The sequence below is a fragment of the Polychytrium aggregatum genome, assembly GCF_025602895.1.
Source record: "Polychytrium aggregatum strain JEL109 chromosome Unknown BJ171scaffold_56, whole genome shotgun sequence".
Lineage (NCBI taxonomy): Eukaryota > Fungi > Chytridiomycota > Chytridiomycetes > Polychytriales > Polychytrium > Polychytrium aggregatum.
In genome coordinates, this window is record NW_026516258.1 from 137,475 (window position 1) to 156,897 (window position 19,423).

The 19,423-nt window shown below is 58.7% G+C and overlaps 6 protein-coding genes across 6 annotated transcripts; 4 read left to right on the plus strand and 2 right to left on the minus strand.

Moving 5' to 3' along the window:
* The first annotated feature begins 4 nt into the window (after positions 1–4).
* Positions 5–3,382, plus strand: BJ171DRAFT_249972 (uncharacterized protein). The gene is made up of 7 exons (XM_053106679.1): positions 5–608; positions 823–878; positions 1,036–1,350; positions 1,672–1,749; positions 1,933–2,462; positions 2,554–3,008; positions 3,191–3,382. Exons 1-6 carry the CDS (start codon positions 130–132, stop codon positions 2,959–2,961), a joined length of 1,866 nt encoding a protein of 621 aa, XP_052962584.1. The 5' UTR covers positions 5–129; the 3' UTR covers positions 2,962–3,008; positions 3,191–3,382.
* Positions 3,383–4,052: 670 nt separating this feature from the next.
* On the minus strand, positions 4,053–5,213 carry BJ171DRAFT_429386 (polysaccharide lyase family 14 protein; the record flags this gene model as incomplete). Its single annotated transcript, XM_053107871.1, has 4 exons — positions 4,053–4,460; positions 4,626–4,744; positions 4,945–5,029; positions 5,163–5,213. Coding segments are annotated over 4 exons (663 nt in total), but the record flags the coding sequence as incomplete, so codon positions are not given.
* Positions 5,214–5,281: 68 nt separating this feature from the next.
* On the minus strand, positions 5,282–6,478 carry BJ171DRAFT_249990 (uncharacterized protein). Its single transcript, XM_053106680.1, has 2 exons — positions 6,074–6,478; positions 5,282–5,932 (listed from the first exon to the last, which is right to left on the minus strand). The coding sequence occupies exons 1-2, from the start codon at positions 6,354–6,356 to the stop codon at positions 5,376–5,378; spliced, it is 840 nt and encodes a 279-aa protein (XP_052962586.1). The 5' UTR covers positions 6,357–6,478; the 3' UTR covers positions 5,282–5,375.
* Positions 6,479–7,611: 1,133 nt separating this feature from the next.
* Positions 7,612–9,154, plus strand: BJ171DRAFT_571561 (uncharacterized protein). The gene is made up of 4 exons (XM_053113684.1): positions 7,612–7,819; positions 7,989–8,061; positions 8,203–8,345; positions 8,458–9,154. The coding sequence occupies exons 1-4, from the start codon at positions 7,718–7,720 to the stop codon at positions 9,025–9,027; spliced, it is 888 nt and encodes a 295-aa protein (XP_052962587.1). The 5' UTR covers positions 7,612–7,717; the 3' UTR covers positions 9,028–9,154.
* Positions 9,155–9,618: 464 nt separating this feature from the next.
* On the plus strand, positions 9,619–11,240 carry BJ171DRAFT_250004 (uncharacterized protein; the record flags this gene model as incomplete). Its single annotated transcript, XM_053106681.1, has 1 exon — positions 9,619–11,240. A coding segment is annotated over exon 1 (1,249 nt), but the record flags the coding sequence as incomplete, so codon positions are not given.
* A 1,316-nt stretch (positions 11,241–12,556) lies between these two features.
* Positions 12,557–19,040, plus strand: BJ171DRAFT_478778 (uncharacterized protein; the record flags this gene model as incomplete). The annotated part of the gene is made up of 17 exons (XM_053108913.1): positions 12,557–13,577; positions 13,922–14,005; positions 14,486–14,572; positions 14,797–14,898; positions 15,083–15,163; positions 15,373–15,444; positions 15,556–15,723; positions 15,820–15,969; positions 16,065–16,349; positions 16,442–16,492; positions 16,644–16,691; positions 16,877–16,924; positions 17,002–17,055; positions 17,137–17,181; positions 17,273–17,311; positions 17,450–17,485; positions 17,632–19,040. 17 exons carry the CDS (start codon positions 12,557–12,559, stop codon positions 19,038–19,040), a joined length of 3,780 nt encoding a protein of 1,259 aa, XP_052962589.1.
* Between the last annotated feature and the right edge of the window lie 383 nt (positions 19,041–19,423).

Genomic DNA, 19,423 nt, shown 5'->3' on the forward strand with positions numbered 1-19,423 from the left:
TGCTAGCGACCGACCTCATCTCCTGCTGCCTCTTGCGATCCGCCTCCTGCGACCCCACCCCTTTTCCTGTAGAAAGAAGAGACTCTTCCCCCCCCCTCTCGCCTTCCGCACCAGCCGAATTCGTAACCAATGTCCTTCCCAAAGACCACCCGAGTCACCTCCAAGCTCGGCGACTTCTTCTCCAAGCTCTCGCCCTCGCCCAGCAAGGATGGTGCTGCTGGTGCTGCTGCTGCCACCGGCACTTCCACCAAGACCACCAGCGTCACCGAGAACGGCGTCACCACCACCACCACCGTCACCACCGTCAACGGCAAGACCACCACTACCATCACCAAGACTGGCGTCCCGACGAACTCTGCCCCACAGGGCCCTTCGACCAAGCCCCTGGCCAACCTCCTCTCCAAGTTCAACAAGTCCCAGAACGGCGCCGTCCCGGCCCCTCCCCCGAAGGACCCTCCCTTCGTCGCCTCGATTACGCCTCCCGTCAGCCCGCCCAGCAAGCCGCAAGAACCTGCCCCTGCTCCGGTGCCCGCCCCGACCATCTCGTACATCTCCGTCCCTGCCCCGTTGTCGACATCCAATGTCAAGGATGTGCTCAGCGTGGTCAAGTAAGTGATGAAATCGCTCCGTGTGGCTCCGTCGCCGATGGCAATCGACCACGACGACCCAGCTTGCTGCAACAGCTCCTGACCCTGTTTCTTGATCCGACCAACACAAACACTGAACGGGGCAACATCTCATTTGGCACCTGCAAACTGGCAACATGTCATCCAACGCCATTGCCTGATCTACCTCCCCGGCGTACCTCGGTTCATGCTCCAGCTCCGCTGCCGTCGGTGGCGATCCTTCGTACAGCGGACCCAAGCTGGAGTTTACTGGTTCGTCTGCTCTCCCCACCACTTCACTGCATGCCATTCATCGAGCCTAGGCAATCCTTGTGTCTAATCACATCCCATTCCATTTGATCTCGCATCACCACATCCCATCCCATCCCATCCCATCCCATCCCATCCCATCCCACATCACAACCTGCAGAGGACGACTTTATCGACACCGACAACCACGCCAAGAAAGCCCCCAAGCACGCCGAGCATTCGCCCGAGACTCTAGCCCGCTACCTGTGCGATCCCTTCCAGAGCGACCTGCACAAGCTCCGGGCCATCTACGTCTGGATCACCCACAACATTGCCTACGACACCCAGGCGTACTTTGCCGGCAAGCTGCACAAGCCCGTGGTCGAGGAGATCCTGCGGGAGCGCCGCGCCGTCTGCTCGGGATACTCGGTTCTCTTCCAGGAGATTGGAAAGGCCGCTGGGCTTGATGTCCGAACCGTCATTGGCTTCTCGAGAGGTGGGCTCTCTGGCTATGCATGGATCTGGAGTGCGTGCGTGGGAGGCGGCAGAGGAGAGCATGGAATGCTCCACCACAGCGACGGAACAGGCGGTGGATGCATCCGGTGCCGGGGCCCAGGCTGTGGAGGAATGCGGGTGCCGCTCGAGCCCTCAGCGACTGGACTCGTGCGGCTCAGAAGGCCCCGCACCGACCCAGTGGGCCGATCCTGGCCCATGCCGTTGTTCCGGGCCCATATCGCCGTCCTCCTGTTTTTATTGCCCATCTAACGCTCAGACTTGCTCATTGCTGCGCAAATCCACTCCCAACCACCCTCGACAGGCGTCGGCTACCTCCCCGGCGACATGACCATGCAGCGAAGCCGCGACGGCAAGCCTTTCGGTCACGAGTGGAATGCAGGTACGCCGAGGCTTGAGGCCGGATCCGATTGGACAATCTCGGATCGGAGCCGATTGCATTGGGCCTTCTGATGGATGGCCCGAGCCATAACAGATCCCTCGAGCACACATCTAGCCGTCCTCATCACTCACCTTTCCTCCTCTTGTCCCTTCCCTTGCCTATCCCTCGTTCCCATCGTGGCAGTCCTGATCCGGGGCCGCTGGCGCCTGATCGACTCGACCTGGGGAGCCGGCCATCTCAACGGCACCAACTTTGTCTTCAGCTTCACGCCTTACTACTTCCTGACCTCCCCGCGCAAGTTCATCTTTACGCACTACCCCGGCGAGGCCCATCAGCAGTTCCTCACCCCGCCCCTGAGCGAGGATCAGTTCCACCAGCTCCCATACACCAAGGCCTGCTTCCACATCAACCGTGTCGATCTCATCAAGCCCCGCGGCGACTCGCGTGCCCTGCACATCATCGAGGTCCACGACGACTGGGTCGAGATCGAGTTTACGATGGATGACGTGCCCGGACCCGACATCCTCACGACGACCTTCCAGTTCCCCTGTCCCCGCGATGCTCGCGGTCGTCTGCAGCTCGTCGGCCCCCGCGTGAACTGCAACGTCCAGGAGCGGGTTATCCCTGGCAACAAGAAGCACATTGTCGTCAAGGCACTGTGCCCCAAGGGCGGCGAGGGCCACCTGACGGTCTTTTGTCTGACTGAAGATATGGTATGTGCTCCGAGCGGCAGCAAGGAAGAGGGGGGGGTAATCGATGTAAGAGTGCAGCGCCTCACCCATGCCTTGCCATTCAACTGTCCAGGTCAAGGCCCAGAAGGCCAGCTCGCTCATGCACGGCAGCGCCGAGGGCGGCCCCATCTTCTCGTTCCTGATCCGCAACACGGGCACCGGCAAGGGCTACGTTCCCCTGGCCACGATCGTGCCCAACCCAGCCAACCCGCCGTTCGCCCTGCGCGAGCCCCTCCACGAGATCCTGAAGGTCGGCACGACCCAAAAGTTTGTCATCACCAACGACGGCGCCGACAAGGCCGACTACAACCTCGCGGTCGTCGCTCCCGGCAACGTCAAGACGGAGCTCCAGTCCAGAAACAGCGAGATGTACTTTGGCGAGGTCACGATCGATAAGCCTGGACAGTACATGCTCGGTGTCATCAAGCGCAACGGCAATGCCTGGCGAGTCGAGGGTCTCTCTGTGTTCAAGGGCGAGTAAGGCTGTTGGCTCGATACGAGCGCTCGAGCCTGCGGTGGCCAGTTGAGGTAGGTCTGCGTATCCTCAATATTGGTCAAAGTACTGTCCTTGCCTGCTCTGGCAACTGCCGCAGCCTGCACATCAACGCATGCACCCCAGCAGCCTGTCGCGCCTGAGGCTTGGAAAGCACCGGTACATTGTCCTGACCTGTTCTCCGTCTGGCCACACACATCCGTCGTCTCAGATACAGATCATATCGCCGGCCGGCACTCCTGCTCGCGGCTGCCTCGCAGTCCACTTCGCTCCTTCTCCTCTCTCCCCCCCTTCTTGGCCACTCTTGCATTTGGCAGGTTCCATCGATCCTCTTGATGTTCCATTCGCTATACACAACCTCCTGTCCTTCCGTTTGTCTACACACGACCTCGTATGTTTGCTCCTTCCATCCCTCCCCCCCCCACTATCCCACCTGTCCTGTCCATCGGCATGGCTTCCTGTAGAGCCGCGATGTGATGGTCCCGGCTGCTTTATAACCTGATCGTTTGAATGTTTCTTGCCTTTGTTTTTTGCCTCACTTTGTCGGTGCTTTCCTTCGCCCCTCTGTCTCCGCCCCACGCCTGTGGCTCTCCACCCTCCCTTTCCATGACTCTGATCGAGCGACTCTGGTTGTGTGGACAAATCTGATCAAGTAGATTCCCATCCGCCTCCCTCCCTCCCTCTCGCTCGCTCGCTCGATTCGACAATATACTTTCTCCCTCCCCCTACTCGCTGAGACGATTTCGCTACAGTAGTGGAGCATCGTGTGCCTTTGTGCGAGATACAGCTCCAGAGTGTGGCTGTGTTCAGCACTCGCCATCGCCATCGCCATCGCCATCGCCGGTTTGACGGCGGGGAGCACACTTCCATCACACCCACAGGAGAGGGCGGCCAGGTGGCAATATGCAAAGCGGGACTCGAATGCGGATGCCATACGACAATGTTTGATTTGGGATGCGAGTGCTGTGTACATGGAGCGATTGTGTGAGTGGTGCGGGGCGATGATGGTGTTGAGAGGGCGTGGACATGAACAACCTTCTGCGAACCACGACGTTCGCTTAAGACATCAAAGACAACGGTCAGTTGATGACCTCGAGTTTCAGACCCTTAAAGTACGTGTACTGGCTGACGGGGGTATCATACGAGTCATCGCTGCCCCCAAAGAAGGTCTCAAAGTCGATCGCCGCGAAGCCCACATTCTCAAACTCGCGCCAGACGACCTGGTCATATGAGATGGCGAGTTTGTCGTTGTAGTACACCTGCACGCCGCCGTCCTGGTTCGGAGTCGAGTCGTCCTGGAAGCTGTTGAGCGAGATCACCTGGCGGACCTTGTTCCACTGGCCCGTTGCAAAGTAGAACGAGCCTCGGCCGATGGAGGCGCCGTAGTCGGAGTTGCAGTAGGTGAAGGGTGGGATGGAGCAGAAGCTGTCGGCTTGGAGAGACTGGTCGACGTAGAGGTAGATCTCGCCTTTGCCTTGGATTCGGAACTGGTGGAAAGCCGGCAGATGGAGCCGTGTGCGGTCACAAACAACAACGAGGTGATGGACTGGAGTCAGTATATGGGTACAAACGGACGGGATGCAGAGTGCCGCACTTGGTAGTGGATACGACCAGGGTATCTGCACAAGCAGGATGTGGTGGCGAGAGGAGACACTTGCCATGAACCGTGTAGAGAAGCATGTCAGTGCATCGTTGCCTCCAGAGCATCCAGATGCCACAACGCTCTGGTCGGAGGCGACGCCAACAAGCCCAGGTAGCTTTCCTCCTTGCACTACCATCAAGCGACAAGCGATGACAGATGAGCACCCAGGCCAAGTGACCGCGATCGATGTCGATGATGTCGTCGAGTGCATGGCGGCTCGTTGGTTGCTGCCTCAATGCTGAACCGAGCACGGCAAGCTGCTTCGACACTGGTCGCAAGCGATTAACTCGTCGTTCTACTTGGTGCGCCCTCAGCACCCGGATCCTCACCAAAGTTGAAGCCCGTGGGAAAGAACACTTGGAACTCAAACGAGACCGTCGTCGCCTGCGACAGGTCCATGGGTTCAAAGTACACCTGGGATATCGTGTCAGAGCAGCACGCCAGGCGAGCATGTCAAATAGGCAAGAGAGATTGTAAGCATAGTGTTTCGATGGAGATGTCTGGAAAATCAAAGCAGAGAGAGACAAGACGTTCGCTAATACCATACCCCAGTGCCGCCGACGGGGTCATGTGCTGGATTCCTTGAGCCTGCGACGTATCTGAGTACGACGAATAGACGGGAATAGTTGAGCAAGAGTTGACCCTGTTGAGTGAGGGACAGAGAAGGCAACCTGGCAGAGCAACCGTGTGTATGGACAAGAATGCCGAGCGATGGAGTGGTGATGGTGGTGGTGGGGGGGGGCGAAGAAGCTGCAATGGATCAACAGCAAGTGCACTCGTACAGGACTCGGAGAACCTGGGCAGTGCCCACAGGGTCTTGAACAATCTGTCGGTTTTGCGAGCCATAGGCATCGCGGACGACATTCATCCCTCGAAAGGCATCGGATGAAACGCCTTGGGAGAAATCAGGGCAGCTCCAGGAGGAATTGCCGGTAGTAGTGCAGCCACTCGAGAGAGGAGTCGGGCTTGGTTTTGGACTTGGCTTGGAACTGGGACTGGGACTGGGACTGGGACTGGGACTTGGCTTGGAACTGGGACTGGGACTGGGACTGGGACTCGATCTGGGACTCGATTTGGGGCTTGGGCTGGGACTCGGACTTGGACTTGGCTTGGGACTGGATTTAGGACTGCGATCGCTCACAGCTCGATTCCGGAAGCCAAGAGTATGCCGTGTGGACCCTGAGCTGTCCTTGGCGACAGCAGCAGAGCGAATTCGAGACTCGGTCCATTCGGATACCAAGCGTCTGCGTGCTCTGGTGGTCGCTCTGCGTCCCTGTCTCCCCGGGACTTGGAATGCATTCTTCATAGCCCGCTGATCTGCCAGACGGAGAACGAGGCACCGCTTGTTGGAGAAAGCCATGTGGTTGCTTGAGAGCGCACTGAGCACCGAGCATCGAGTACCGAGCACCGAGCACCGAGCACCGAACGTTCATCGCCCAGTGCCTGTCCTCGACTTACTCGCTGCCGAGCTGGCCAGCTCTGTTCGAGGTTGCATTCGTTTCTGGAGCGTTTCTGGTGGTGGGGCAGTGAGAGCCTCTGTGACCCTGTCGCTGATTTGCTGCAAGAACCCCAGCAATCCATCGAGGGTACTTCCCAGGCTCGAAGTGGACTCGTCTCGCTTGGCGACGGCGACTGGAATGTCGCCTTTGGATGGCCCCGACGGCAGGGTCAAGTCTTGGGGCAGACACATATGATCCCAGCAGCGACCAGAGCGGCAGTCGGAATGGACTATGCAAGCCATGCCTGCTTCACACAGGGTCGCGCAGTACTGCCCGCACGGATTATCTCCTGGCGGCGATTACGTCGAAACAAGTGCAGCCGTGGTGGTGAGATTGACAACGAACTGAGAGAACCAGGGTGCTGCTGGTGATGCCGCGCGAGTGTGGGAGCGACACTACCTCCATTCAACGATGTGCAGCCAGCTGGGAACACAATCGCTGCTGAGTTCTCAGCCGTATCGGCCAGGGCCATTGACATCAAGGCCAGGAACGACAGGGCTGGATGTATCGGCGATATCGGCTGTCAGAAGACAAGTAAAACAGAAGATTGCGAGAGCGAGTCTTGATGCTCACCACACAAGGAGGGCTTGAGGCTGGCCGACGGTCGCATGGTTGATGAAGGAGGTGATGGATTTCAGTTGGCGATGAGCCGAGAGATGAAGATATGGAGGAACAACCAGGCGATATATACACGGACTCATCGACGAGGACGATTTGTAGTCGGCTGTGGCCACAACAGGGGGGCTGCTCAGACATATCTCTGCGACGGCTGCTGTGGCTCGTTGGAAGGGAGCCATCGCCTTATTGCACATATCTCTGGGCGGCGGATGTCGATCAAGTACCAGGCCGCTGCCAGACCATATGTGCCTGCCACTGGTTGTGTGCAGGAGTCGAGGCTATGATGGCTGATTGTGCCGGGGGGGGGTCTGTCTCCTGGCGGGTGTCGATGCAGTCGATATGTTCGCTTTTGCTCGCTTTTGTTCGCTTTTGTTCGCTGCTCGACACTTGGCCATTGTCGCAGACATTCGCAGACTTTGACCATCTGTTTGGTGTCGTCTGCTTGCTGACAATCTCTCCTGCTGGCCGATGGGCTCACATGCACCAGGATCGGCCTTGCGGCGAGTAACCCAATCAGCAACACATGTTGCGCATCCACCACACACAATCGGCCGCATCTGTCCTGGCCACCCCAACGGTCGCCCTTCCAGAACATGTCAGAACGACCGCTCGCCCCACAATCTATCGCACATTCAGGCATTCGCAGCATGGCCGCAACACGTGGTGGTTGTCGCTCTCGGTATCGGAGGAATTCCACACACATTCATCCTTTCAAAGTGGGTCCGTTTCAAATCCAAGGCTGAAGTGGAGGCAGGTGATTGGGCGAGACGCTCTCTCTCTGCTTCTCTCTCTCCCTCGCTCTCTCGCCCTTCTCGCCCTTGGATTGGACACAAAACCCAACTCACAAAACCCAACACTCGTTCGACCGCATTCCTTGGATCCGCCTCGCCGAACTCAGATCCCATCCAGCCCAAGGGAGTTCTCTCCAGTCCACCGCAGCCGACTCATCCTCGCTAAGTCATCAGGGCACCAAGACACCAAGGCAATGGAATCTGCCAGCGCACGCAAACGGGCCCAGGCCAACGATCCGATCGCACCGATCGCCAACGACCTGGTCTTCTCGCTCAACCAGGAGGCCGACAACCTGGTATGCCTCGTTCCGCCGTCCACGGGTCACTTTGGCAACGGTCCGTTTGCATCCACATGGGATCATCGCCCGGCTAGGATCCCGTCCGTCGGGCTGATATCGGTCTGGTGTGCGTGCGAGGCTGTGACAGCTTCTGACCGGCGTGTTCATGCTCTCCATATCCTTGCAGCTGAACTTTGCCAAGTACTTTGGACTGTGCCAGGCTCCCGAAGAGCCCAAGATCACTGACATCGATGCCCTCGGTAAGAAACCGAGAGCCTGTATTCTGGTGGCGGATAGCTTGGAGTGCCTCCGTCCACAAACCATCACAGCAAGCGATATGGCTGACCCCGAGGACCTCGTTGGCATTCTGTTTTTCTCCAACATCCGGCTTCGATCGACAGGATTCACGCTGCAGTTCATGGACCGCAAAGTGGGGTCTCTCAAAGAAGTGCGGGTTCAGTTCAACAAGCCGTGTGTCCGCCGAGACGACGCCCGATTCCAGATCGCTCTCCTCGCCCAGGAAGCCAAATCTGCACTGGAGATGGTGGGTGCCGGACAAGCGCGCATATCCAACGCACATCTCATGCCGCTGTCGAGACGGTCAAATGTGGACTGGCCGGTGTTCTAATGTGGGTTGCTTCCGTCGAGCCCTTCAGGATCCCGACAAGACCTACGTCCCGCCTGGCCGCAACCCTGAGCCGTATTTCGAGCTGCCCAGTGTCAACGTGGCTGCCCCGCTGCTGACGATCTGGGCGCTGCTGATTATTGGCACCTTTGTGGACCCGTTTCTCCTGCCGGAGCAAGTCTTTTTTATCCACAGTCAGCTCGGCGGCCGCGCCGGCTTCCACTTGATCCTGCGCATCGTGCTGTTCATTCACGCGTGCGAGTCTGTGGTTGCGATTGGATACTGCCTCTGGGGCGGAGTGCCTCTGGTCTCGACCATCAAGTGGGCACTCTCGATCTTGGTCTTTGGCATGGGCAGTCTGCGGCTGCTCGTCCGGATGGTGGTTCGGATGGTCAAGACCGAGTGGAGCCCGCTCTCATTCCTGAACAAGCATCACGGCAACGTCGAAGTGGACACCTCGGCTGTCGGTACCGGCGAGGGCCAAGGCCAAGGCGAAGATGAGGACAAGGCCGAGGAGGACTTCAAGATCTTTGCCGACGGAGGGATTCTAGATCTGTCGGGCCACTACGAGAAGGTCTTTGGAAAGCGCAAGCAGGAGTGAACCCATATAGATGACAGTGCAGGGCAACGCTGCCAAATGAGATTGCTCGGGAAGGTCTCTGGCGCCTTTCATTGAGAACCTGAATATACACACCAGCCTTTGGGCAAGGGGCGAATGGCATATCCCATCCATGGATGCTCAGTGACTTGATGTGGGGCTTATCTGTGGCGCTCTCTCCTCGTCGGGTCTCGCCTGTCCCTCTCTTCTCTGTCACCTCTGTCTCGTTCGGTCGATTCACCCAACTTGCTCGATTCACCCAACTTGCTCGATTCCCACGAATGCCAGCGACGCCAGCGATGCTAGTGATGCCAGTGATGCCAGCGACGCCAGCGATGCCAGCGATGCTGGATCTGTGAGTTTGAGCAGATGGATCCGATGCATTCCATCGATCAGCTCATCCTGGGAGCTCTCCACCTGCACCAGAGCAGTTTTCCATGTTTGACATCGGTCAGATCGGCGTCAAGCGTTCGGCTTTGGTCCTTGCCGGGCCTCCACCATGGCCATTCGACCTCCACACCCTGCAAGCTTGATGTCCAAACATCCTCCCAACACTTCCCACGCACCAGTATCAAGCAAATGCCACCGACAGCAGTCATATATCAAAAGCGGATGCGTATATTCATTTCCGAGTCGCATTCGCAAGTTGATGCAAAACGGTGAGGGAGGACATGAAAGAAGGGACTGAACAAGAACAACAGCAAACAACTATGGACAAGCTGCAAAAGATCGCATGCGCAAATAATAATAATAATAATAATAATCATAATCATAATCATAATCACAATCATGGTCATAATAAAATCGCGGGGCTAACAGACAAGACTCGGCTGATCGCCATCGCCGAGCCAGGATCAATGGTCATAAGAACAGAGGCAATGGACACGAAATATCAAGAACATTACAAACAGGTAGCGTCGGTGAAGGTAGGCTGGAATGTGCGGGAATGTCGGGCGGGTAGATCAGCATGCCCTGCCCCCTCACGGAACGAAGGAAATGGCGGTACATCGTGGGGGGGGGTGCTCTCAAACAAGGCGCATCTGAGACCCATGGAATAGCTCGAGATTCTCCCAGCCGGGTCACATCGAGACCGGCGAGAGAAGCCAAGCAGATCCGCCCGGGAAAAGAAGAGAAACGCAAGCGGGTTGGTTCCCAGCCAAGAACCGAGCAACGAGGATCGACATGCTTGTCGCAGTATCGGGGGAAGGAAAGCGGAATGAAGGGAATGGAATGGAATGGAAGGGGAGTGAAGGGCATCGGGAGCCATTGGCATGCACAACAGGCAGAGAGTGACCGTGACCGATCAGTCCAGCAGCACGTTCTCGAGGAACGACTGCTTCAGGGTCCTGAAGGCCACCAGGTTCTCGGGCGGAAGCTCGAGCTCGTTCTGGGCAAGGAACTTGATGGCGGTCTGGACACGGATGCACTCGAGCTTCTTCTCCTGGATTTCGTTCTGGCGAGCGAGCGAGTCCGAGATGCGCTCAAGGATGGCCAGGCGCTGGTTCAGGGTGTGGATCGGGAAGAGGGCGGGATCGTTGGAGGGCCGGGCGTTCTTGAGGAGCAGAGCAGCCTTGCCCTTCTCGGACAGGCGCTTGTCGGATCGCTTCATGCGCTTGGCGCCGGGGGTGTTTGGAGGAGCGTTGGGGTCGTTGGGGTCGCTGCGGGCCCGCTTCTTTTCGATCTCGGCCAGCTCTTCTTCGATGTGATCGGCCTGGAACTCATCGAGCTCGCCCAGGACCTCGATGCAGTTTTCGTGCATGAAGGGCGGGTTGCCGTAGGTCTGCAGATAGAGCTGCTTGACGGTCTCCATCACTTGTTCGGGCGACTCGGTCATGGGATGGTGCTGGTCGTATTGGTGGTGCAGCTTGAGGAAGCGCAGGACATCGGTCTTGATGGAAAGGAACTTGATACGCAGGGCATCGGGGGTGCGGAGCGAGTTGGGATAGGACTCTTCGTACTTGCGGTGGACGGAGGCCCAGAAGTTCTTTGGGACGGTCGGGGCCTGCTTGGTGTCTGCGTAGGCAAAGGCGAGCTGCAGGCACTGCTCGTCGTTCCAGGGATGGCTGCGAGCAGGCTTGGTTGGGGTGGCCGAGGCGGCCAGGTCCTTTTGGACGACGACGACGGGGGTGGTCATGGCGAGAGGAGCGAGGGGGAGCGAGAGGGGCGACGAGAAAGACAGGGAGATGGAGGGCCAACGAAAGAGAGGCAAAAGTGGGCGAGGGCAAAAGAGCAAAAGGGCGAGGGCGAGGTGGGGGGGGGCGGCGAGTGGGACGAGCGGGAAGGCGGTGTGTGTGTGTGTGCTGCAGGCGTTCCGTGCGCTCGTGCGTGTTCTGTGCCGAGCGCTGCGCTGCGCAGCGATGGAGTGCTGCGCGTCGTTGGCTGCGCGTCGTTGGCTGCGCGTCGTTGGTCTGTGGTTGTTGGTCCCACGGCCGAGTCGAATCCGCCTCCCGCCCAGCACATTCCCTCGAGCCGGCTCGAGTGAGCGCTCTGTGCCATTATGTGGCTGGAACACGCGTGCGCGGATTGGCGCGGCCGGAAATGGAGTGTCGTGCGACACAGCGCCTCCTGTGTGCGACATGCATCGCAGCAGCTTCTGTGGACGTACAAGCTGCAGCGGCAGCAACGCGCCAGGCGCGACGCGCACAAGGCCTTGCGTCTGCTGTCCAAGTGTGCTGTGTAAGTGTGCACGACCGCGCTGTTCAGGACCGCACTGTGTCCCTTATTAGCGCAGCTTTTTCGGTCGCTCGCCAAACTGCCCCCACAATCCCTCTCAAATCCAAAGGCCAAGCCGGCGTGCCTTTCCAGACTCGCTCTTTCGACTCTGACCGTTGGCGCCGAACTAATCTGCTTCTGAATCCCCGAGCCACTCTCCGAGCCACTCCCCGAACCACTCCCCCGAGCCACTCCCCCCGAGCCTGCTGCAGCCCACTTGTTCTTGAGCCACTGCTCCTCCCCGAGGCATCTCGTGAGGTACAGCCCTGGACGGTCGTCGTTTGCTCGTGGTATCATTTGTCAGATTGCGATAACATTCATCACATCTCCGGATGAATAGCATCTATTGAGTTGTCATTCACCATTGCATCGAGATATCGACTTGCTGCGCTGTCTCCCCGTCGCTCCTGGCTGCTCTGTCCCGTCCCTGATTCCTTTCCCCTTTCTTCCTCGGTCCGCCGCGCACTCACCTCCATCCGCCTGTCCCCCTCCTTCTCCGCATCTCTACTCCTTCCTCTGTGTGGTTGACTTTGACTTTATCCACTCGCAACTTTATTAGCATTTTCCCCCTTTTTTATATCATTCGATTGGATTTCGCTTATTATTTTGATTTGCTTCTTGATTTGCTTCTTGGTTTGCTCCTTGATTTGTTTTAACGATCCGTCGACTCTTTCCCCATCCCGTTCCTCAGAGTCCTCCCATCGTCTTCACCGACCTCTCGTCGTTGAACCCGCTTGCCCTCCCCAGGCTCGCCAACCGTCCCCCCGCAACTCCTCTCGAGCCATAAGCCATCGTGGGATCCTCGTCGTCGCGCCAGCAAATGTTCCCCCGGAATTCGTCTCGGCCGGTGACCGCCCGCCCGGCCCGCTCCGACTCGCAGCCGCCCGTCGCCCGCTCAAAGGTTGTCTCCAACCGCACCCGCAATGCCTCGCCCACCACCGTCCGCACCACTCGGGTGGCCACTCGCCGCGATGATCTCCCTGCTCCTGTCCCGCTGAAGCGCACTCCTTCCACCAAGAGCGCCCCCAGCGTCCTTCGCACCAACGTTATCTCGCCCACCTCGTCGCTCATGTCCAGCTCGCCCAAGCCTTCCACGCCGCCCAAGCGTCCTTCGCCCTCGCTGCCCAGAGCCGCCTCTCCTCACAATCACCTTATCGGCCGTGGCGAGGTCGTCGTCGTCACCTCCAGGCGCACCTTCACCATCAAGTGCCTGCGCGATGCCACTGTCGCCTGGACCTTCCAGTCCGCCAACTTGCTGCTGCCTCCCGCCGAGCGCCATCCGCTCATTGCCGTCAAGCCCGACGGCACCTTTGCCTCCGACGAGGACAAGATCTTCCAGGTCTGCAACGACAACAAGGTCGTCTTTGCCATCACCCACAGCGAAAAGGCCAGCAACCCCTTCCGCTTCCAGTGGAAGAACGCCGAAGTCACCGACGACATCCCCTCTGTCCCACCCGAGGATCTGGTGGCCCCTCGTCCCCTCTCTGTCCTCGAGGACTCTGGAAAGCAGCGTCGCCGGCGCACCGTCGTCAGCCAGAGCAAGGCCGGAGACGTCCTCATGACCCAGGGCGGTGATGATCTCGACGACGACTCGTCTGCTCCTCCCCCTCCTTCCATCACTGCGACCCCGCTCTCGTCTTCTCCCCCCACCGAACGTGTCTCGAGGATCCCTCGTCCCACTCTTCCCCAGCGCACTGCCGCCTCCAAGCTGTCGGAAGACATCACCAGCGAGCTGAGTTCGCCTCGAACGACCGAGCCGCCTGCCTCGGCGCTCTCATCGCGCCGCTCAGACTCAGAGACCCTCGACAGCTCGCGCAAGAAGCTCTCCGGCAGCTTCTCAGGTAGGCGTCTGGACAGCCTCGGATGAGTGCGAGACGCGGACGAGGGGGCGGTCGGTGTGGCTGGGCTCTGGCTGGGCTCTGGCTGTGCTCTGCTGGGGGAGGGTATCTTGCGGATCTTGCGGATCTGCGTTGCGAGTCGATGCCATACACCCCTGTCGTCGTTGCCCTGTAGCTGGCCTTGGCCTGTGGATTCACCACCCTGATCCATGGACCCACCGCCCTGATCCATGGACTTACCGCCCTGATCCATGGGCTTACCACCCTGATCCATCTTTTCGCTGCTCTGATTCATCGCCGGTTCCCTGGATTCCCGCTTGACCTCTCGGCCCGTCGCCGATCGACAGATGACGCCTCCGTCACGTCCATTGCTTCATCAGATGATCGGCGCTCGTCAAGAGCATCGGCGCTCGATATGGTCATGAGTATGGGTATGTTGGTTCGGCCTCTCGGCGTCTCCGTCGCCGCCTCGGGGCATTGTTGTGCCTGACCCACGGCCGTTCCCAGGCAGTGGTACCAGGGCACGACGCTTCTCCTGCACTGCGTCCCCACAGCCGCCTCTCGTCCTGCCCTGCGCTGCCGACATCCATATCCACCTCTATCTCTCTCTCTATCCGTACCGTATCGACGTCTCTATCTCCATATGTCTATCTACTTCTGTCTACGTATCCATCTATCTACCTCTATCTATCTACCTCTATCTACATCTATCTACATCTTCCTCTACCTCTCTACGCCTCCGCCCCTTCCCTCCCCTCCTCCATCCTCTAACTGCCGTGACCGTCTGCCGTCATCTGCTCTGCTCGACTCACCTCGCGGGCCCTATGAATCGCACTGCCGTGCCCCTGCGCTGTTCTCTCGTCCTGTTTGCATTCCAGTATTCAGTGTTTTCTTTACCGTTCTCGCTACAGCTTCGGAACTCAAGTCGGAAGCCCCGGCATCGTCATTTAAACCTAATCGTATGTCGCGCATCTCGGCCTTCGATATCATGGCTCTCAGTACGTTGTTTCCTCTAGCCCCTTGTAGCTGCAAATCTCCCCCCCCCATCTCCCCGACTCGGTAGTACCTCCTCTTGTCTGTGCCTTTGACCCTGTTTGCGGCTGTATCTGTCACTAACCGAACACACATGCCGACCGATGCCAAACGCTCATCGCATGCGCCATCGCCTCACCCTGCCGCTATTTCAATCCATCTGCCTGTGTTTCTGAATCGCTCTGCGCAGAGCTGGGCGACGATATCAAGAAGTCCCCGTCAGAGCTCCCGTCGCCGGAGCAGACCACGCGCATCTCGCGCGCCTCGGCCATCCACATCCTCTCCACCATGGGTACGGATCGTCTATCGCATCGGCACTGTTCTTCTTCTTACCTGTCCATCTCAGCCTTCACCGGCAGTCTGCTCTGCTCAGTGGATTGAGCCATGAGTCGCAAATCCCTTCTCGGACAACCCATCGCGGCAGCGACGATCGCTGACCCACACTCTGACTCGATATCGTTTTTATGCTGTATCAGACGAGCCCCAGGATGCCCCTCCCGTCATTCGATCCAACCGAATGTCGAGAGTGTCTGCCAACGATATTTTCTCGGACCTCTGTAAGCATCGCATCGTATCGCATCGCATCTTATCGCATCTCATCACAATGAACTGCATCGTACCGCCCTGGATCGTGTCGTGCTGGATTGCATTGCGGCACGCCGGGTCGAGCGATGTTGTAATTGGCCTGTGGTTCATACACCGGCAATCGAGTCGCCGTCATGCCGGGTACTGATCCGTTTTCCCGCACATGAACGTTTTCTCGCAGCTGGTGGATCGCGAAGAAAGTCTGCCATCGAGGCCCTGACACTCATTGGCGAGGCTGCCCGCGCCATGCAGGGTAATGATGACGCCGCTACCCGTTCTCGACCAGCTGGTCTGCTTTGTCCATCACACGCGTGGCTCTGTCCATCACGCACCTCCCCTAATCGTCTCTCCCGGGATTTCACAGACGATGCTGACGACGATGATGACGATGACGACGGTGCCGCTACAGACATCATTGCGTCGGTGAAAGCAAAGGCACAGCCGATTATCCTCAGTGCTGCTGCTGCCGTCGCTGCTGCTGACCATGCTAAGCCCACCCCTGTGGTCGTGGAAGCCGAACCAGAAGAAGCGAGTATGTATTTTTTTTTGGCTGAGGGACAGCTGAAATTGCTGCGTCTCGGTCCGGCTGCTAACCCGCCGCGGCGAATGCCCATGTCTCCGATTCCAGTTCGTCCTTCCGACGAGCCCGTTATTGTCAAGCCTGTTGCGGTCAAGCCCGCAGTCACCGAGCCTGTTGTTGTCGAGGCTGCTGCAACGCCAACCCCCGAGGTCGTCCTGGCCACCCATGTGTCGTCATCATCGAGCATGCTCAAAGTTGGTGGGTATCGTGCGACCCTTGCTGTCGCGACGTTTCCCTCGTCGATTCGCCTGTTTGTCCCTGTTCCATTTCGCTGACTGTGCCATCCATTTCAGGCGATGTCGATGTCCCCGTCGCATGGCTCAATCAAGGCCCGATTCCTGGCTGGATGGAAGACCTGATACCGGAGCAAGCCAAGGCCGCCGCGCCCGCTCCTGTGCCTGTAGCGGCTCCTCAAATTGCCCCCGCTGGACCGCCGCCGCCGCCTCCACCTCCCCCGGTCATGCAGTTCCCTTCGTCGGCGCCCCCGCCGCCACCGCCGCCACCCCCTGTTATGCAGTTCACTTCATCGGCACCTCCTCCTCCTCCTCCTCCTCCGCCTCCGCCAATGATGTTCTCAGGTGAGGCTCAGTTGATGTTATGCGCCAATTCCAGTGTGTCTGGAACTACATGTTTGGGGCCCTGACTGATCTGATGCATGAACCGATACTAGGATCAGTACCGCCTCCCCCGCCTCCGCCGCCACCACCGCCGCCGATGGCAGGTAAAGACCAAGTCCCATTCATGGCGCGTGCGACATGCGATCGTGATTGCGCACAGCAGTGATTTTGTGTGGCCATGCTGCGTTCGCCGTGTCGTTTGATCGCTCGACTGCCTTTCGTGCTGACGATGCATCGTACTTGACGTTTGAGCAGCCACAGGATCGATTCCTCCTCCGCCACCGCCCCCTCCTCCCATGATGGGTGAGTTTCGGAGTGCTGTTTATTCAGTCTTATAGCGTCGCATGGGGCATGGAGCATGGGGCTGTGGCGACATACTTTTATCGATCGTGCAGACGCATTGCCCTTGCTGGCTTTCCGCATGTTGGCCTGTGTTGCGATTCATTGCGAGTATGGGTCTAATCGCTGTGGTTTTCTGTCTCATCTAGGCGGCCCGCCTCCTCCCCCTCCGCCTCCCCCACCTCCAATGATGGGTGGTAAGTGCACCTGGATTGGTTCACGGTTGCTAGACGACTCTCGTCCCTCCCCGTAACACTCTTTCGTCCCCCCATAGGTGCTGGAGGTCCGCCGCCACCGCCGCCGCCGCCGCCTCCTCCGATGATGGGTGGTAAGTACCGGACTGTTGATTGGCAAGTCTGTGACTGTGACAAGACCGCATGTTCTCATTTGGCGCCTCGAACGATTCCAGGTCCTGGTGGTCCGCCGCCGCCGCCACCACCTCCTCCGCCGATGAGTAAGTTGTCGTGCCATTCATCCTCCCGCCGCATCGCACGACCGAGGCGAGTACTAACCCCACGATCCGACCGTGCGTTGATGTCGATCAGTTCCTGGCGGTCCTCCACCTCCGCCCCCGCCTCCACCAGGTAAGATGCCGCCCTTGGTTGATATGCATTTCACGAAATGAAGAGTTGCTTGACAGCGCGTCAGACATACGTTCTACTTGTGTGCACTCTGGTACTCACCTTGCGCCTCTTGCTCACTCTGCGCCTCTGCATCATCAGGATTCGGTCCTCCGCCTCCCCCGCCGCCTCCAGGAGGTGAGTGTCATGCAGCCGAGTGTCGGCGAAAGGGACGGTGTGCTTTGGCTTTTATCACAGTCGGTTCTGCACTGCTGGTAGAGCGATCGCTGATCCCACAATCTCGTGGATGTCCCCAGGCCCGCCACCACCACCTCCTCCTCCAGGCTTTGCAGGGGCGCCTGCAGCCCCCGCACCTGCACCGCCAAAGCCCTCGGGTGATCCCATGGAGGAGCTCCGTCGCGCCATCCAGGGCGGCGTCAAGCTGAAAAAGACCAAGGTTGCGGAGCGGCCCAAGTTCAACGAGCCCAGCGCCACCGAGAAGGCTGCCCAGATCGCTTCCCAGCGCCAGGAGTGCTTTATTGAGCTGCTGGGGTATATGGAGGCGCCAAACGGCAACGTGGAGGAGCTTGGTGAGAAGTGCAAGAGCTCAACCAACACCGCCCGTGGCTTTGTCTTTACCCTTGTGCGCAAGGGCTGGGTCAAGGCTGTGCGCATCGTCGACGACAAGAAGAAGGCCGGCCCCAAGGTCTCGGTCTGGCCCGGACGCGAGTGGACCAGCAGCATCGAGCTCGAGGACGCCGTCGAGGACGACATCCGCGACATTGGCGAGGGCGGCCTCGTTGCGCGGGTGCACATGTACCGCTTCGACGACAAGGTGCGCAAGCACGTTCTGGACGAGCTCGCCCTGACCAAGACCCGCAAGTTCCCCAAGCCGCTGGCGCCGTTCATCGAGCCCGAGCCGCCGCAGGACAACAGTCTCGAAAACCGCAAGAAGTGGGAGGCCTGGAACATCCGCAAGCTCGAGCACCAGCAGTCGGACTACTCGCAGTTCGAGCTCATCTTCCAGAAGCTGCTGGTCACCGACATGATCATCAGCGGCACCTTCAACCAGCTGGAGCAGACCCTGATTGAAATGAAGCAGATGGCCGATGCCCTGACCAGCACCTTTGAGGGCTTCTCGGTCGCCAAGATCCGCAAGATTGTGGACTCGATTCCCTATCGCATCGCCGAGGTCGCCCGCAGCATCCAGAAGCAGAGCGGCATCATCATCCGCGACGAGAACCTGAAGCTGACGCCGGAATTCCTGAAGCAGATGAACCTGGTGCCGGACGAGGTCAAGCAGCCGGCCGATGCCAATGCTAATGCCAATGCCAACGCCAATGCTGCCCCAAGGACCACGCCGGCCCAACCCGCGGCAGCACCAGCTTCGGCTCCTATTCCTGTTCCTGCTCCTGCTCCTGCTCCTGCCCCTGTCCCTGCCCCTGTCCCTGTCCCTGTCTCTGCTCCCGTGCCCGTGCCGGCGCCCGCTCCAGTCGAAACCAAAGATGCCGCACCCAAAGAACCTGCCACCAAGGCCACACCCGCCGCCGAGTCCGCCGCCAAGGAGGACGGCGAGACAGAGAAGCCAGCCAATGCGCTCTCCGTCAAGCTGGACCCGCAGTTCAAAGCCGACCTGAACCCGAGCGGCAGCATCACGATGGCCGGGGTGCCTCTCGACGTCCTGCTGCCGCTCCTGAAGAAGTCCTATGGACTCGGTCCGCAGGACAAGTCGATGCGGCGCCTGACGATGTAAAATTTTTTTTTTTTTTAGCTAACAACAAACCAGAAGAAAAACAAAAAGCAAAAGAAACAGCAGCAGCATCAGCAGCAGTAGCAGCAGTATCAGCAGCAGCAGCAGCAAATGAACCCTGTTGCTGGGGCTGACGTAATCATAGGAATAGGCCCGGAAGCGCCCATCGTCGTCGGTGTCATTGTCGTCGTCGTCGTAGTAGTAGTAGTTGTTGTTGTAGTTGTTGTTGTCATCATCGTCGTCGCTGTAAGCTGTAGCAGGTGGTGATAGCGGGGACTTGAAGTCACACTCTAGGCGTTGTAGTTGCATCGTTGTAGCTGTACAAGAAATGAAAGCAGCAATAGCAAATACAGTGCATCCGAAACGAAACGAAACGAAACGGAACG

Excerpts from the sequence above, each read along its gene's own strand:
- BJ171DRAFT_571561 (XM_053113684.1), top strand. The coding sequence starts at position 7,718 with ATGGAATCTGCCAGCGCACGCAAACGGGCCCAGGCCAACGATCCGATC. Across the intron at positions 7,820-7,988 it reads ACCAGGAGGCCGACAACCTG|CTGAACTTTGCCAAGTACTT; the intron begins GTATGCCTCGTT and ends ATATCCTTGCAG. Across the intron at positions 8,062-8,202 it reads CACTGACATCGATGCCCTCG|GATTCACGCTGCAGTTCATG; the intron begins GTAAGAAACCGA and ends TTCGATCGACAG.
- BJ171DRAFT_249990 (XM_053106680.1), bottom strand. The coding sequence starts at position 6,356 with ATGGCTTGCATAGTCCATTCCGACTGCCGCTCTGGTCGCTGCTGGGAT. Across the intron at positions 5,933-6,073 it reads GCTGGCCAGCTCGGCAGCGA|ATCAGCGGGCTATGAAGAAT; the intron begins GTAAGTCGAGGA and ends TCCGTCTGGCAG.
- BJ171DRAFT_249972 (XM_053106679.1), top strand. The coding sequence starts at position 130 with ATGTCCTTCCCAAAGACCACCCGAGTCACCTCCAAGCTCGGCGACTTC. Across the intron at positions 879-1,035 it reads ACCCAAGCTGGAGTTTACTG|AGGACGACTTTATCGACACC; the intron begins GTTCGTCTGCTC and ends CACAACCTGCAG. Across the intron at positions 2,463-2,553 it reads TTTGTCTGACTGAAGATATG|GTCAAGGCCCAGAAGGCCAG; the intron begins GTATGTGCTCCG and ends TCAACTGTCCAG.